This window comes from Apium graveolens, chromosome 4, assembly GCF_009905375.1.
Source record: "Apium graveolens cultivar Ventura chromosome 4, ASM990537v1, whole genome shotgun sequence".
Taxonomy (NCBI): Eukaryota; Viridiplantae; Streptophyta; class Magnoliopsida; order Apiales; family Apiaceae; genus Apium; species Apium graveolens.
In genome coordinates this window covers 104,847,916-104,864,896 of record NC_133650.1, presented here as the reverse complement: position 1 = coordinate 104,864,896, position 16,981 = coordinate 104,847,916, and the positions used below count along the sequence as shown (strand labels likewise).

Sequence of the window (16,981 nt, the reverse complement as noted above, 5' to 3'; positions counted from 1 at the left end):
TGAATTTTATACCTTCCTTGGGAGGTGTTAAGTTGCTAGGAAGCCTTAGGGAGCCTCCTACAAGCTTGATCTTTCCAAAGAAATTAAGAACACAAAGTTAGGCTTTGAAGTTTCTAAAAGTCCGATTTAAAGAACTGTAAAAATGAGGGTCTTACCATGATTATTTGGATGAGACTTGTGAACAAGAGTTGTAGGCCATCTCAATACCTTTCCAATGAGCTATAGAACACAATATTTGAGTGAGAAATGAAGGAGATACAGCAGTTTTAGTGTTCTGGTTCTGTTTTGGCCGAGAGCATGAAGAACAATGCCTTGGTTTCTTTTTGATTTTGATGAAAAATGATTTGCTTGGCTTGGTTGGTTTGATTTTTGTGTTTGTTTTAGTAAATTACCTAGTTGCCCTTGATTTTGTGTGGTTAAAAAGCCACCACATCTCCTTCCTTCCCATGTCATGCTTGTGTCATCCTCATGATGTCATCCTCCCCTCCTTGTCCTCTTTCTATTGGTTGGATGACATCATCCCCACTAATCCCCTTGATTAACTTCCTAATCGTTTGCCTAATGACCGCTGATCTGTTATACGGTTCGCTTAACTTTCGTTTTCGTTTATCGTTTGAGGGATCATACCCGGGATCTTATTACTTAGGTTCCCTTAACCTTTCTCAATATATTATATTCCTTTTATGATCCTCTCCTATAATCTATTAATTTAAATCCTTTTTATCCTGTTACCTTTTTCTCAAATCTTTCCGTATCTAGTGTATTTCCGGGAAAAATCAAAGTGTTCGGATTTGGATTCTGACGATCTTTACATACACTTATATCCCATATAAAGTACTAATAAAATCTCAGAATATCCATATCAGAACCCCTACATAGTGTGGCATGAAAAGTTTTCTCATTCAGCAAAAATACTATTCATAAGGGTTTCAAAAATTGGGGTTATTACACGATAGCTCCGGCGAGGGCGAAACAGCAACCAAACGACACGATTCCAGGCTGGTTTTTCTTCGTTTTTAATCCCCAACGTCACAGGACAACACCCCAACCTTCACTCGTCATTTTTGAAGCCGGAAAAATGCGAAACCGCCGCCTATAACGGCGATTTTTCGACGAGCACAAAACGAAAACAAAAATCAACAAAACTAGTGTTAATCGACTGCAAATTCGATGATCTAACTACTCTATAACACTCAAATTCATCTCAGCATCTTCTATCAAAAACACCCAAATCGAAATTTAAACCCGAAATTATATTTTTAATATCGAACAATCTAAATACGAAATTGACAACATGAATCGAAAGTAGATTCAAAGAGTTTCAGTTTGATTACTTACATGACTGATTTGGTTAACAGAATCACGTTGAAATTGAGGATTGATTCCAAGAACTCAAAACCCTAATTGCACAGAAATTGGGGAATTTCTTGATTTTTCTGAATTTTTATTATAATTTTAATTAATTAATTAATAGAAAATCAGTTATTTATAATTGTAATAAAAATACCCCTAATAAAAATTAAGGCCCTGAGTATATCCCTAAATAAAATTAATTGGCCCTTAATTAACAAATTTTTTTGAGTATTAATTTTGAATTTTTAAATATCCAATAAATACTAAATATATGTCAAAAAATCCCAAAAATTGTGAATAATACAGAAATGCAAAGAAAAATGATACTTGATAATATCATAATCCTATAAAAATAAAAAAGTGATTTTTGTGGGGCTTTTGACACCCGAAGGGGGCCGTAAAAGTCATTTTTCGCGAAATGAGGAAATTTGTAAAACGACTGAATGTTCGGAATATCGATATGGTATATGCCATATTAGGCAAAATAAGGCCAATGATTTTGTATAAATTATCAGCTATTAAAATACTGTTTGGGCCGTATAACTTTTGATATAAAAACATTTAACCTATAATAAAACACCCAATAATTACCTGGAATACATTGTGACAAAACAGAACACACGTAGGATATAACAGCTAGGGTTTTATAACTAAACACACTCAATGACATATTATCACACACAAATCATCTTTATTAAGATATAACACAAACGTAATTTCTCAGTCGTTACAATTTCTCACTTCAAAATTTTCGGAAGTGCTGTATATGTACCGATTGCTGCACCACAGAGATTGAAGATGGGAGCTAAAATAATAGTAGGTATCTACGTTGGTTTTGATTCCACATCTATAATTAGATATTTGGCACCTATAACTGGAGATTTATTTACCGCAAGATATGCAGATTGTCATTTTGACGAGTTTGTGTTTCCTCCCTTAGGGGAGATAAACATTCGAATAAAGTTAATTCTGAAATAACATGGAATGCATCAGGATTATATTTTCTAGATCCACGTACCGGTTAGTGGGAACTTGAAGTTAAAAGAATTATCCATATTCAAAATATCGCAAACCAAATGCCTGGCGCATTTAACGATTCTAGAAATATAACTAAATCTCATATACCTGCAGTAAACACTCTAGCTAAAATAGATATATCGATTCAAAAATCAGATACAAAAGAATTGGTTACAGAATCAAAGATACGCCTGAAGCGTGGTAGACCGGTCGGTGCAAAAGATGTTGCACCACGAAAAAAAAGAATATTGCCCCTGAAGTGGCACATGCTCCAGAAGAAGTAAATATCCTTGAAGTGGTATTATCTCCTGGAGAGATTCCAGTCCCCGAAGATACGGGATTAAACAATCATAAAATTTCAATAAATTATGTGCATGATATAAAATTATGGGATTAAAGTAAAGCTATAATTGATGATGTATTTGTGTATTCTGCGGCATTGGGTGTCGACATAAATTGTTATCCTGAACCACAAAGTCTAGATAATTATCGTCGAAGAAAAGACTGGCTAAAATGGAAAGACGCAATCTAAATAGAATTAAATTCATTATGTAAAAGATAAGTATTTGGACCTATTGTCCAAACACCAATTAGTGTGAAACCTGTTGGGAATAAATGGGTATTCATAAGTAAATGAAATGAAAAGAATGAAATTATGAGATATAAAGCCCGACTTGTAGCATATGGGTTTTCTCAAAGGCCTGACATTGATTATCAAGAGACATACTCTCCACTGATAGATGAAATTACTTTTCATTTTATATTAGGTTTGGCATCTAAAAAAAATTTGGAAACACGTCTTATGGACGTCGTTAATGCAGAATTGTATGATTCACTTGATAGTGAAATTTTTATGAAAATCCCAGAGGGGTTAAAAATTGATGATTTCAAGAAACCTCGTCATATATACTCCATTAAATTTCAACGATCATTGTATGGACTGAAACAATCTGGTCGTATGTGGTATAACGGACTTAGTCGTTATTTACAAAAAAATGGGTATATTTGTAACCAAATTTCTCCATGTGTCTTTATCAAAAAATCATAATATGGTTTTGTGATTATTGTTGTATATGTGGATAAGTTAAATCTTGTAGGAACAACTACATAGGTTAATGATGCCGTCATATACCTGAAGACAGAGTTTGAAATGAAAGACCTTGGAAGGACAAAATATTATCTTGGGATACAAGTCGAGCACCTGTCAACGGGAATTTTCCTCCACCAATCCACATATACAGAAAAGGTCTTAAACAGATTTTACATGGATAAATCTCATCCATTGACTACTCTAATGGTCGAGCACTTGTCAACAGGAATTTTCCTCCACCAATCTACATATACAGAAAAGGTCTTAAACAGATTTTACATGGATAAATCGTATTTATTGACTACTCCAATGGTAGTTAGATCTTTAGAACCTGATAAAGATGCATTTCGACCACGAGAAGATGGTGACAAGGTTCTTGGTCCTGAAATCCCATATCTTGGAGCAATTGGTGCACTTATGTATCTTGCAAATAGTACAAGGCCAGATATTTCATTTGTTGTGAATTTATTGGCTAGATTTAGCTCTGCTCTGATGGACAGACATTGGAATGAGATTAAGCATATATTTCGTTATGTTCGTGGAACAATTGATTTTGGGTTATTCTTCCTGAAAAACTCAACATCTCAGTTGATCAGATGTGCAGACGCTGGATATTTGTCAGATCCTCATTTTGGCAAATCACAAACTGGATATGTATTTACACATTGTGGTGCAGCCATTTCTTGAAAATCCACGAAGCAAATTACAGTGGAAACCTCAACAAATCACTCAGAACTTATTGTAATTCATGAAACCAGTAGAGAATGTGTTTGATTGCGATCTATCATCAAGAATATTCAAGAATCATGTGGATTACCAGACATCACAAGAAGTCCCGCTGTCATGTTTGAGGACAACACTGCATGCATTGATCAACTTAAACAAGGATACATCAAAGGAGACAGAATGAAACACATTTCACCAAAATTCTTCTACACTCATGAGTTTCAAACAAATGGTGAAATTGATGTACAAAAAATTCGATCATGTGACAACCTTGCTGATTTATTCACGTAGTCATTACCAAATTCAACATTTGTGAAGTTGCGATATAACATTGGAATGCGTCGACTCAAGGATTTATTACAAGAGAATTTAGGGATCGATTAGTTTTTTCAAGGGAAAATTATACTCTTTTTCCTTTGTCAAGTTTTTATCCCACTGGGTTTTTTGATAAGATTTTAACGAGGCAGTCTATGATTCATTATATAATAACATTCAAAGAGGAGTGTTATGAATTGGTTTTTATATTCAAAGGTTAAATAAATGTTAAATAGTAAAGCTACACGTAAGAGTAGAAAATTTGTTATTCATTTAATGTACTTGTTCCCTTCTTTGCCTACAAATAGCCACATCCAGTAAGAAGTAAAATGCACCCGAAGATCTTCTCTGCTCTTTCTCCTCCTCATATTGCTCTCTCCGATAAAACATAGTAGTTCTTTAAATAGATCTTTTATTGTTACTATAACCAATATTTTATAATATATAGAAATTAAAGAAGAATATCGGGGTGATACTTAGAAATCAAGAAATATAATAAAAATAGAATTCTACCGATTGTACTAAATCAAAACAGTTAAAAATAATATATTTTCAAATAAGAGTTTGTTACAGTATCTATATTTATATATGAAATTAGATGGTTTGAGTGTTGCTTAGAAATAAAAAGTATAATTATAATAGAATTTTTAATAACTATATTAAAAAATTATATGATTCAACAAGGTTAAAAAGATATATAGTACTTTCGTTATAGTACGTATAATATATTGAACTATCAATAGAGAAGAGAATTAGGAATACAAAGGATAAAGATAAAAGGATGAAACGAAAATAAAATCAAATTTTATAGAATAATAATACACGTAGAAATATAAGATAACAAAAATAAAATCATACTTAATAGAATCATAAGACATATAAAAGTATAAGATATACATTAAGGAATAAAGGGTGTAATCAAAAATTTTAGTATAATTAAAAGACATGCAAAAATAAAATTATAAGATATACATAAATGAATAAGTGAAACTAAAAATTGGTGATATCAAAATTTGGTGAAACCAAAATAAATACTTGTGTACCACTTAAAAGGGGTCTCACTCATTAATAAAGATTATTAATTAATTTTTTCATTAATATTTAAAAATGCTCCCTAAAAATTCAAGTTTAAAAAAAAAATCTCAAAATTTATAAGATGTTCCCATAACTAGAAATTTCCAGATACCCCGTATATACCACTTCCTCTCCTGTCTTTTTAATTATCATATTTTTTAATCGATCAAATTGATTAATTTTTGAACAAAGATAAATTGTTACTATTATATTATTTTTTTAAAAAAACTGAAAATTATATATTAAAGTAGATTAAATATAATTTTCAATGGTATAATTTTTTTATTTTCTTTAATTTTATAATATTAAATTTAGATCAATTTAATTGATCAAATCAGACAACTAAAAAAAGACGGAGGGAGGGAGTATGGACATAGAAAAACAGTTGGATCAAATTTTGATCAATTTAACGGCACAAAATAAAAAATTAGACCTGAAAAAGTAGGGAGAAGTTGTCAATGTAAAAGAACGGGTCAGGACATTGTTTTACGGAATATTGTTGACAACTAAATATAATTTAGCCAAATCAGTGGCGTGAAGCCGTGAACAACTGGGTAGCTGATATAAAAATTCAAACGATATTTTATGGTGTCATTTTCTTTTCTAATATATAAATTCTTATATCGACCAAGGCATAGTGATTCAGACGCAGTGATGGGAGAGAGGCTGAACGTGTAGCAGGGGCTGATGCTGATAAAGCTTGGATAGCTTTCCACGGAGGATGGATTAGAGATAGGGGTGCCCGTGGGTTGGGTTGGGTTGGGTTGAGTCGATTTTGATAATTTACTGACCCAATTTATTTAATTCAGATTTAAAAAATTTTAACCCATTAATATCAAAAAAAAATTATAACCCAACCCTATAATATGAGTGATGGGTTGGGTCGGGTAGAGTTAAATTGAATGGGTTGAATAAGAATAATAGTAGATAATAAAAAAATGTTACAAACAAGAAATAAATGATCATTCAAATTATTACAGGTATATTAAAATAAGTATAAACATATTTTATACCGCAAATATAAAGTTAAAAACAAACACAACTCTCGGAAAAATAAGTGTAAAGTTAAAGATACGGTCTTGATTTAAGAAACATAAATTCTTAATTTCACCACCTATCAAAATTTATTTTTACCCCGCATAAATATAGGATAAGCATAAATACTATGACCAATCAAATTGGTTTAATATAATAGTTTGTGAAAGCACATTGTTATAGTGTAACTCATTATTCGCTACATATTACTCGCGTTCAATTTAAAAAGTTTAGTCCAAAATTATGATTAAATTTAAAATATATTAATGTTATTAGTTCATTTATCTACTGTCTGGTGCATAGTCAGTTATGGGCAAACACAAATGTATCATGTTGTGTCCGAAATCAAAATAGGTTGGGAGTCAGTAATATATAATTGAAATGAGCTGGGACTTAACAATTATACCGGGTTGGGTTGGGTTAAGGTTTTAAAAATTAAAAATCCGAACCAACCCAATATAATCGACCCAACGAAAATGTAACCCAACTAACCCATGGGTTTGGCGGGTTCGGTTTGGTCGGCCCAATTAAGGGTTGGTTTGAAAGGGTTTGCTAACCCATGAGTAGCCCTAATTAGAGATGCACAAAAGGCCCATCGGACAGGGTTTTAACCGGGTCTTAAAAAATCCGAGCTTTTCGGATTTTGATTATGACCAGGCCGGGCTTTCCGAAAATGTCAGAGCCCGTTTGGGCCTTCGAGGTGGCCTAACCGGGCTTTTTTCGGGCCGGATCAGATCGGCACGTGCTTTTTTCTAATTTAAATCGGATCGAGTTTTATTAGAGATTTCGAAAATTACATATGTTAGCAACTGAATCATCGTAAAAATGTATTAGTTTACATTGAATATTTTATGAAAACATTATTTCGTTGAAAATATTTAAGTTCAAGAAAAAATAAACATGTTTATAGAATAATATATATTTCATTGTTATCCAAATATATAGTGTAGTTATTATATTTTCTTTCATTATTTATGCAATGAAGTATATAAATAATATTATTAATCACAAATATGTAAATATATGTGTTTAAAGTATTATTTATATTTATAGTAAATGTGAATTCATAAATATATAAGAAAATATATTAAAATAATTAGATTTTAACCGGATTTTTTTGGGCTTTTAATCGGGTCAGGCTGAAACCCGGGTTTTTAACCGGACTGGGTCGGGCCGGGTTTTGCCTCAAAATATAGGGCCCGTCGAGACTCTAAGTCCGGGTCCGGACCGGACCGAGCTTGACCGTATCAGGCCGGCCAGATTTTCGGGTCGAGACTTTTTGTCCACAGCCATCTGTTTCATCAACTCACAAGTGACGCACGTGACCACATGCGCTCCTTCCTCGTTTTCGTTATTTTTTTCTTTTCTCTGTCGATTCGGTTGCAACAGAACTTGATGACAGGCAGCACTCGCCGCTCAGAGTCTTAGCAGTACAAAACAAAAGTGTGCAAAGTTTTCTAAATTTTATTGTGAAAATACAAGTCTACGAACTGGGCTGTAGCTGTAATTTAGGTGAAGTTTCGAGCCGGATGTGTAACTTGAGCCTAAATGATTAGAATTGGCTAATATTTTTTGACAGTAATTAAAATTCGATTCAATTTATACTATTATGCGCAAAGAACAGAAGATTAAATTGCATAACTTTGAATAACTTTGAAGATTATATTATCTTTTCTATTGGTTTCTTTTAGTTAAAAAATTTAAGCTAGTCGAATGAAATACTCCTAAAGTTATATTTGAACTTTTTGCACATTTTAATTTATTAATATATATGTGATCTCAAGACAAGGCAATGTAAATTAAATGACAATAAGGGCTCAAAAGTTAAAGAGTCAAAGGGATTGATATTTCATTGGGCCTTAAATTATTTAACCCAATTTCTTTGTTCAACCTTTTAACTTGTAAGCTCATTTATGCAGACTCTGGCTATTTTTGTACGGTCAGTCTATCTCCGTAGGCCTGCAACTTTTGGGTTAGTTGTAACTATAACGGTGTAAGTGAGTTGGACGTAAGTTGCTCGAATTTATTTTATAAAATATTTGAAGTCAGCTCAATAATAATTAAATCGAATTTGAGCTATTCAAATGATTTATTAAGTTGAATTTGTGTTCAAATTACCTGGCTCGTAGTTGTAAAATTCGTGAATATTTTCGAGCTTTTATTATTTTTAATTTTTTTAATTTAAATATATTTCTATATAAAAATTACTATTTTATTTATTATTTTATATATGTAATTGAATCAAACTCGATCCAAATCGATCATATTTTAATTTTTTTAATATTAGGTGAAATGAATTCGAATTTTTGAGCCGAATTCGAACCTATCTAACCTTTTATGACCGAGTTGGCGAGTTCGGATTTGAAATTCAATTATCAGTGGAACTTAAGCTAAAATTCGAACCCAAACTTTTTAATCGAGCTTGAGACAAATCTATCGGTTCTTGACTCAATTCAGTTCGATTAAACCAATCATAGTGACCAAATATTTTGGGCGGGACTAATGTATTACGGTCCAGGCAATTTGGGCTAAAATTTAATTTTATTTATTTTTGTTAAATAATAGTGAGCTGCTATTGTGGCTTTATATTTTACGGTCCTCATGATCCGGGCTAAATTTTTAATTTTATTTTCTTTGTGCAAACTCATATTTGGAATTTCTAAATATAACCTTTTTGACCTAATCCCACAAAATGTACTATTTTTTAAAGAAAATACTGAAAACATATTTGATTTTAATTACAACTAACTGTAAATCAGATTTTTAAAAATAATTCCAGTAATAATAGAATTGCAACAATTTTAGAAGGCGTACCTTTGACATTTATCAATTAAAACACTAACTGTAAAGGAGTTAATTATCTGAATCAAATAATACTGAAAAACAAGTATTTGATTGTGGATATTGGATGTTTGGATTCAATCAGAAAGATCTAAGTTGCAAAGGGAACAGATTGCTTATTACAAAGAAAAGAAGTACTCCATCTGTTTCACAATCACATATTCATTTAAAACAAAATGTTTTAAATCAGTTATTCACTTCAAATTAATCATATTAATCAGTTATTCACTTCAAATTAATCACTTATTCATCTGTTTCTCTAATTTATATCTCCAAAATTAATCATATTTCACATAAAGCAATATATATTATATAACTAAAAAAAATTAAAAAAAAATATTCAAAATGATACGTGTCATCATTTTTATTTGTGGGTATCATATTAATTTATTTATGAGTGAACGTACAATAACATAATGACAAAACATCATTAAATAACGGTTAGGGAACGATTTTTGAGGGTCTGGTATTTATTTTTCATATATATTATATAGTAGATTAATGTAATTAATATAACTTTTTTCACTAACATTCACTTTTTTAATTCACATGATTTCCTGAAAATTGACATGAATTTTAAAACAGGGAGTATTACTTTTCCGCCCAGAAGCTCAACATAAAACCATATATTAATATCCGAGCAAAATTCTATGGAGTCCACCTTTTAATTGGAGTCCTCGGAGTCCATCTATATTCTGCAAATAAAATATCTTCTAAAACGTGTTATCTTGCAAAACATGTTTCACAAATATCATTACTTCAATAAAATCATGCAAGTCTCATATATTTACAAGTACAATATGTATGTTCTGCAACATGAACATTTATGTTCTACAAACTAAGCATGTTTTGTAGAATAATATATTTTGTAACGTTCTACTTGTAAAATCTATGCAATCTGCAAGATTTTCAATAAAATTATGATATTTGTAGAATATCATTCGAAAAATAATACGTTTTGCAACAATTTAAGCTATATTTTACTTGCATAACATATATGGACTCCAAGAACTCCAATTAAATAGGGGACTCCATAGAACCTAATCCATTAATATCCTGCCTCTTGACTTTCTGGAAGAAGCTCACTATAAAATAGTATTAATATCAATAAAACTATTTTTAAACACAAACAAGCATGCAAATGGTCTGTATTCACAATTCACAACGTACAGGGCCCATCGGTGTAAGTTCTAATTTCTTCACATCTAATTTTCTTTTGCAAATACAATACTTCCATTATCTTATAGTAGCATTTACAAAGACATTAAAATATACCTATGCTCCGTTTTGTCAAGTACACTAGAACAGTTAAATATACATTACTCGGTCAATTATAATATCTTCCTCGCCCTCTACTTCTTCGAACGCAATACCTCCCTCCTCCTCTTCCTCCAAAGATATATTATTCATTGCTTGAATAATGTTTTGTGATGTCGCCATCAGAACAAGATAAACAGAAAACAAACGAATTATCGAACCAAAAGAGATGATTATAAAATGTACTTAAAGTCAAAAGTATTTTATAATCATCTCTTTTGGTTCGATAATTCGTTTGTTTTCTGTTTATCTGGTTCTGATGGCGACATCACAAAACATTATTCAAGCAATGAATAATATATCTTTGGAGGAAGAGGAGGAGGGAGGTATTGCGTTCGAAGAAGTAGAGGGCGAGGAAGTAAATGATGTTTTACAGGGATTAAACATTCATCTATGTCTGGTGGGAAGGTTTATCAATGAAAGAGTGGTGGATTTTACAGCTATGAAGCATACGTTGGCGTCAATTTGGAAGCCTGGAAAAGGAGTCAGTGTCAAAGAGATTGATGTTAATTTATACATTTTCCAGTTTTATCATGAACTGGATATAAAGAGAGTCATTCGTGGAAGTCCATGGACGTTTAATAGAAAAGCGCTTCTTATTGCTCGCATGAAGGAAGGGGATGTACCCCGAGGAGTAAATCTTAACAAACTTGATCTATGGATTCAGATTTATGATATGCAAGTTGGTCTCATGACAGAAAGAGTGCTGAGGGAGGTTGGTAATTACGTGGGAGAGTATGTTGAATCGTGTCCAAAAAATTTCAAAGAAGGATGGCGCGATTATATGCGTATAAGAGTAACAATTGATATTACACGTTCAATAAAAAGACGTATGAAGGTTAGAAAGGCAGGAGGGGAATGGGGATGGATCACATTCAAATATGAGAATATACCAACTTTCTATTTCATATGCGGTATAGTGGGTCATTCAGAGAATTTCTGCAACAGTCTTTTTAATACACCTGAGGAGGAAATAGTAAGGCCATATGGAGCATGGTTGAGGGCTCCTTTTCGGAAGCAGAATAAGCTAGTGGGTTCAAGATGGCTAAGGGAATGTGACAAGGAGGATGATGGTGATCGGAATACGGCGAGCGCAAAGTCAGGGGAAATAAACCACACGGTTAAACAAATCCCGCTTGTTGTGCAGATAAGGGAGGAGAGAGATAATCAAGGTGATACAGTTATAATTGATAAGGATATAGGCGCCAATTCTTCTGTTTCAAATTTGGGAGGTATTTTATCGGAATCAAGTAAATCGAATCCCTTAAAAAAATGAGTAGTTATTGTGGACAATAAAAAAAGAAGAATAACAGATGAGTCTAATCTTATTGGGCCGAATGATAATGCAAAATTATATATGGACTCAGATGGTGAAAGTATGGATGAAATGGGTCAAAATGATTCAAAAAACGCTTTGGTGGCGGGCTCTGGTACAGGAGTCCGCCAAGGATTATGAGTACATTAAGCTGGAATTGCCGCGGGCTTGGGACCCCGTGGGCTATTCAATTCCTTAAGGAGACGGTTCTCCAAAAGAAACCCGACATAGTTTTTTTGTGTGAAACCCTGTGTAAAATGGATACTGTAGAGAAATTTAAGAATATGATTGGCTTTGAAGGGGTAGTGGTTGTAGATGTTCAGGGGAGAAGTGGTGGTATCGCTTTATTTTGGAGGAGACAAGATGAGGTGCAGCTCTTATCGTATAGTAGGAATCATATAGATGTAGTGGTGGATATAAGGGGGTGGAGTAAGTTCAGAATGACAGGAATTTATGACGAGCCAGATAGGATAAGGAGAAGTGAAACTTGGAATCTAATAAAGGGGTTGAAGTCTCAGTCGATGCTGCCTTGGTGTCTTATTGGAGATATGAACAATGTTGTTAAGCAGGAGGATAAAAAAGGTGGGCATCCGTACCCATCATGGCTGATTCAAGGATTTCGAGATACGTTGGAAGAATGTGAATTGGAGGATGTTGAATTAACAGGGTATCCTTATACGTGGGAGCGAGGGCACGGTACAGAAAGTTGAATAGAAGTTAAATTAGACAGGGCCTTAGTGAACAAAGAATTTGTAACTATTTTTACAGAGGTTAAGCTGACGAATTTGGAGCTCAGTACTTCAGATCATAGTCCCATCTTTTTTGAACTTGCCAAAGTGGTGTATTCAGTTAACAATAAGGTTTTTAGATTTGAAAATGCGTGGCTCCGCGAACCTATGTGTCGTCAGATTATGGAGGAAGTTTGGTATAGGTTCCAGGATCGTCCTATGCAGGAGAAGATAGTTGAATGTGCAGAAATTTTACAAGTGTGGGGTAAGGAAATCACTGGCAGCTTTAAGTCTCGAATTAATCAGTGCAAGAATATTATGAGACGAGCCAAGGGGAGAAGAGATAATAATTCAGTGAAGGAGTACCAAGAAGCTTCGAATAGGCTAAATGAGATATACAATCAGCAAGAGGTATTTTGGCGTCAAAGAAGTAAGCAGTTATGGCTACGGGAGGGTGATCAGAATAGCAAGTATTTTCACGCTGCTACTAGGAATCGTCGAAAGATTAATCAGATTGATTCTTTACTAAATGATGTTGGTCAAAGAGTAGGGTGAGAGTCTGGATTGCAGGACACAATGGTGAATTATTTCACGAAGTTGTTTGGAGCATCTCAAACAGTGTGGAACCCTTTATTTGAAGGTGTAATGAGAAGAATAAATCATGTTCAAAACGCGAGTCTGCTAGCCCAGGTTGAAGCAAATGAAGTCAAGAAAGCTCTATTCAGCATGCATCCTGACAAGTCCCCCGGACCAGATGGCATGAGCCCGGGCTTTTATCAGAAATCTTGGGGTATAGTTGGTGGAGATTTGATAGAGATTGTGCATAAGTTTTTTCTGACAGGAGAGGTGGAAGAAGGTATGGGGGATTCGAATATTGTTTTGATTCCAAAGAAGAAGAATCCTGTGAACATGATGGATCTGCGCCCTATATCATTATGTAATGTTATTTACAAAATCATATCGAAGGTTTTAGCTAATAGGGTGAAGCAGGTGCTCCCTGATTTGATTTCAAAAACGCAAAGTGCTTTTATTCCCGGGAGATTAATTACTGACAATATCATGGTTTCATACGAAGTGATGCATTTTATGAAGCGTAAAACTCAAGGTAAAACGGGATGGATGACTCTAAAATTGGATATGAGCAAGGCGTATGACCGAGTGGAATGGAGGTTTTTGAAGGAAATAATGAAGCAAATGGGTTTTGATGATCAAATTATTCATTTACTAATGGCTTGTGTGTGCTCAGCTAGGTACCAGATATGCCATGCAGGGAGAAAATTTGGGTCTATAATTCCTGAACGTGGTGTTCGTCATGGCGATCCATTATCATCTTATTTATTCTTAATCTGCATGGAAGGCTTATCTATCCTAATTAAAGAGTACGAAGGTAGAAAGTTGGTGAGCGGTATCCAGGTGGCAAGGGGTGCACCTCGTCTGACCCATATGTTCTTTGCAGACGATACATATATTTACTGTAAGGCCAATGAGTATGAGGTGGATCATATTGTTGATTTGTTGCAAATTTTCGAGAGGGCGTCAGGTCAAAAAATCAATACAGATAAGTCATCTGCCTTTTTTAGTCGTAATACTGATCAGAGTGTAAGGGAGGTGCTATGTTCCATTTTGTATTTTAAGGAAGCAGATGAGGCTACAACATACCTGGGCCTACCGAATATCATAGGGAGAAATAAGATAGTGGTCTTCGGTTTTCTGAAGGATCGTTTGCAGGAGAGAGTGATGGGGTGGGACAAGAAATGTTTGTCTAGAGGAGGGAAAGAATTAATGTTAAAAACTGTAGCTCAAACTCTCCCTAATTACGCCATGAGTATGTTTCTTCTCCCTCAGAACTTGTGTACTGATATGAAGAGAATCATGAATAAATTTTGGTGGAAGGGTTCAAATGGTGGCAAAGGCATTCGCTGGTTGCAGTGGGATCGTATGTGTACAAAGAAATCTAGTGGCGGATTGGGATTTCGTAAGTTACAGGATTTCAACGTGGCTCTTCTCGGTAAGCAAGCTTGGAGACTGACTACTAAAATGGATAGTTTAGTAGCGAAAGGTTATTATGGAAGCTCTGGTTCTTTTAAAGCAAGGAGCCGTTCGTCGAGTTGGGTGAGGGACAACTATTAGTATAACTCAAGATCCTTGGTTACCTAGTAGTGATCCTTACATACACACGGATCATGAAGCTATAAGGAACAGGACAATCGATGCCTTGATGATTACGAACCAAATTGAATGGGATGTTGATCTCGTAAAAGATATATTCTCAGAAAGGGATGCTCAGTTGATACTATCAATTCCGTTGAGACCATCTGATATGGATAGCTGGTTTTGGAAATGGGAAAAGCTTGGTCATTATTCAGTCAAGTCTGCATATGCAGCTATTCAAGAGACCAAACAAAACAGTTGTTGGAACGATAATTTTCCCTGGAAGCGAGTTTGGAATCTGAAAGTTCCGTTGAAGGTGAAGCATTTTATTTGGAGAGCAATCAGAAATATTCTTCCTACGAAGGATCAACTACTATCTAGAAGGGTTGTAGTAATTAATAAAGTCCTATCTGTAATCTTGAGGTAGAATCAGTGTATCATTCTTTGGTATCTTGTCAATTTGCTAATCAGTGTTGGTGTCTGTTGGGGATCAGTCCAGTGGAGGATGATCAGTCAAGCTTCAGCAATTGGTTGTCTGTAGTGATTCAAAAATGCACTAACAGGAAGCTGCAGGAAGTGGTCATGGTTTGTTGGTCGATGTGGCATAACAGAAACGAGATAGTATGGAATCAGCGTGGGGGAGAAGGCTCAGAGGTTTGCAGGTCAGCGAAGGCTCTTCTTAACCAATGGCAGAATGCTCAAGATAAGTCGTTTGATAATTTTCTTGGTTTCATGAATCAAGAAGACGGCAAAGAGCGTTGGGAACAACCACATGAAGGTACGGTTAAGATCAATGTTGATGCAGCAATTTTTGAGAATTTTAATACATATTGTTGGTCCATGGCAGCTCGAAATCATAAGGGAGAGTTGGTATCAGCTAATACGAAATGTAGAGTAGGCCGTATAGCCCCAGAGATAGCGGAAGCTTTAGGAATTAAGGAGGCATTAAGCTGGATTAAAAATCATAGCATGCTACCAGCCATAGTCGAGACATATTGCCTATCGGTGCTTCAAGCGATCCGTTGTTCATCTGTCCAGCTATCTTATCTTGGGAGGGTGATAGATGAGTGTAAGGTGTTGGTTAGTGAGCTTAAAAATCGTCTTGTGACGTTGAATTTTGTTAAACGATCTGCGAACAAAGTGGCTCACTTCTTAGCGAGACATAATAGTTCTGTGGCTGATCGTATATGGAGTGGGGAATGTGTTTACCCGGAACTCCAGACTGTACTGAATAATGATTTATCGTTTTAATGAAATTTTTCATTATGTGGCAAAAAAAATAATATCTAAAATTAGTGTAACTGTTATGGGGAGAATTTCGTATAGCAGTGTTGTGGAGGTTAATGGGCGGAACAAGGATCAAGTACGTTGGGAAGGTTATTTATGGTGGTTGCTGAGCTCGTATGTTGACTCATTAAGAAAGAATAGGGTTTGTTATTCTCTATCAAGTGTTGACTCATGTCTCATACAAATGCCTACGTACCCTATTTACAGGGATCAAGCCTCACATAGTTCTTGGGGAACAAGTCATGTAGGCTAGGGTTAGGGTTCTCCAACCCATGCAGCCCAAGCCCACGATAAAGTCAGGCCTTCAGCCAATTAGTCACGTAAATCTCGACCGGCTCCACACGCTTCCTACAATCTCACGACATCTCCGCATTTCTTCCCGTAATTGTAGGAATAACCCCGTGTCGGCCCCGAAATCTACGAGCAACTCAGTCATCTATGATTCACTTTCCATATTGCACACAAAGTCCTTCGATGCGGGCCGGCCTGGTCACCTCGGCCCGTACCACCTTTCTTTTCGAGTACTACAATGTTACCTCTGTTTTCATAAGATGTGGGCTCATGGGCCCAACCTGCGTATGGGCACCTGAGCCCAACCCGCGTGTGGGCAACCAAGCCCAGCTTGAGTGCTGTCACCTGAGCCTATCTCGCGTAAAGTCACCTGAGCCCACCTCGCGTGTGGACATCTAAGCCCACCTCACGTGTGGGCACCAGATGGCAAGTGTGAGCTTA

At 34.9% G+C, this 16,981-nt stretch overlaps 3 protein-coding genes across 3 annotated transcripts; all 3 read left to right on the top strand.

The window, feature by feature from the left end:
• The first annotated feature begins 3,634 nt into the window (after window positions 1-3,634).
• Window positions 3,635-4,147, top strand: LOC141718823 (secreted RxLR effector protein 161-like). The gene has a single exon (XM_074521202.1). The coding sequence runs from the start codon at window positions 3,635-3,637 to the stop codon at window positions 4,145-4,147; it is 513 nt and encodes a 170-aa protein (XP_074377303.1).
• An 8,193-nt stretch (window positions 4,148-12,340) lies between these two features.
• Window positions 12,341-13,366, top strand: LOC141718822 (uncharacterized). The gene is made up of 2 exons (XM_074521201.1): window positions 12,341-12,779; window positions 12,852-13,366. The coding sequence occupies exons 1-2, from the start codon at window positions 12,341-12,343 to the stop codon at window positions 13,364-13,366; spliced, it is 954 nt and encodes a 317-aa protein (XP_074377302.1).
• A 1,765-nt stretch (window positions 13,367-15,131) lies between these two features.
• On the top strand, window positions 15,132-16,213 carry LOC141718821 (uncharacterized). The gene is made up of 2 exons (XM_074521200.1): window positions 15,132-15,278; window positions 15,434-16,213. The coding sequence occupies exons 1-2, from the start codon at window positions 15,132-15,134 to the stop codon at window positions 16,211-16,213; spliced, it is 927 nt and encodes a 308-aa protein (XP_074377301.1).
• The last annotated feature ends 768 nt before the right edge of the window (window positions 16,214-16,981 follow it).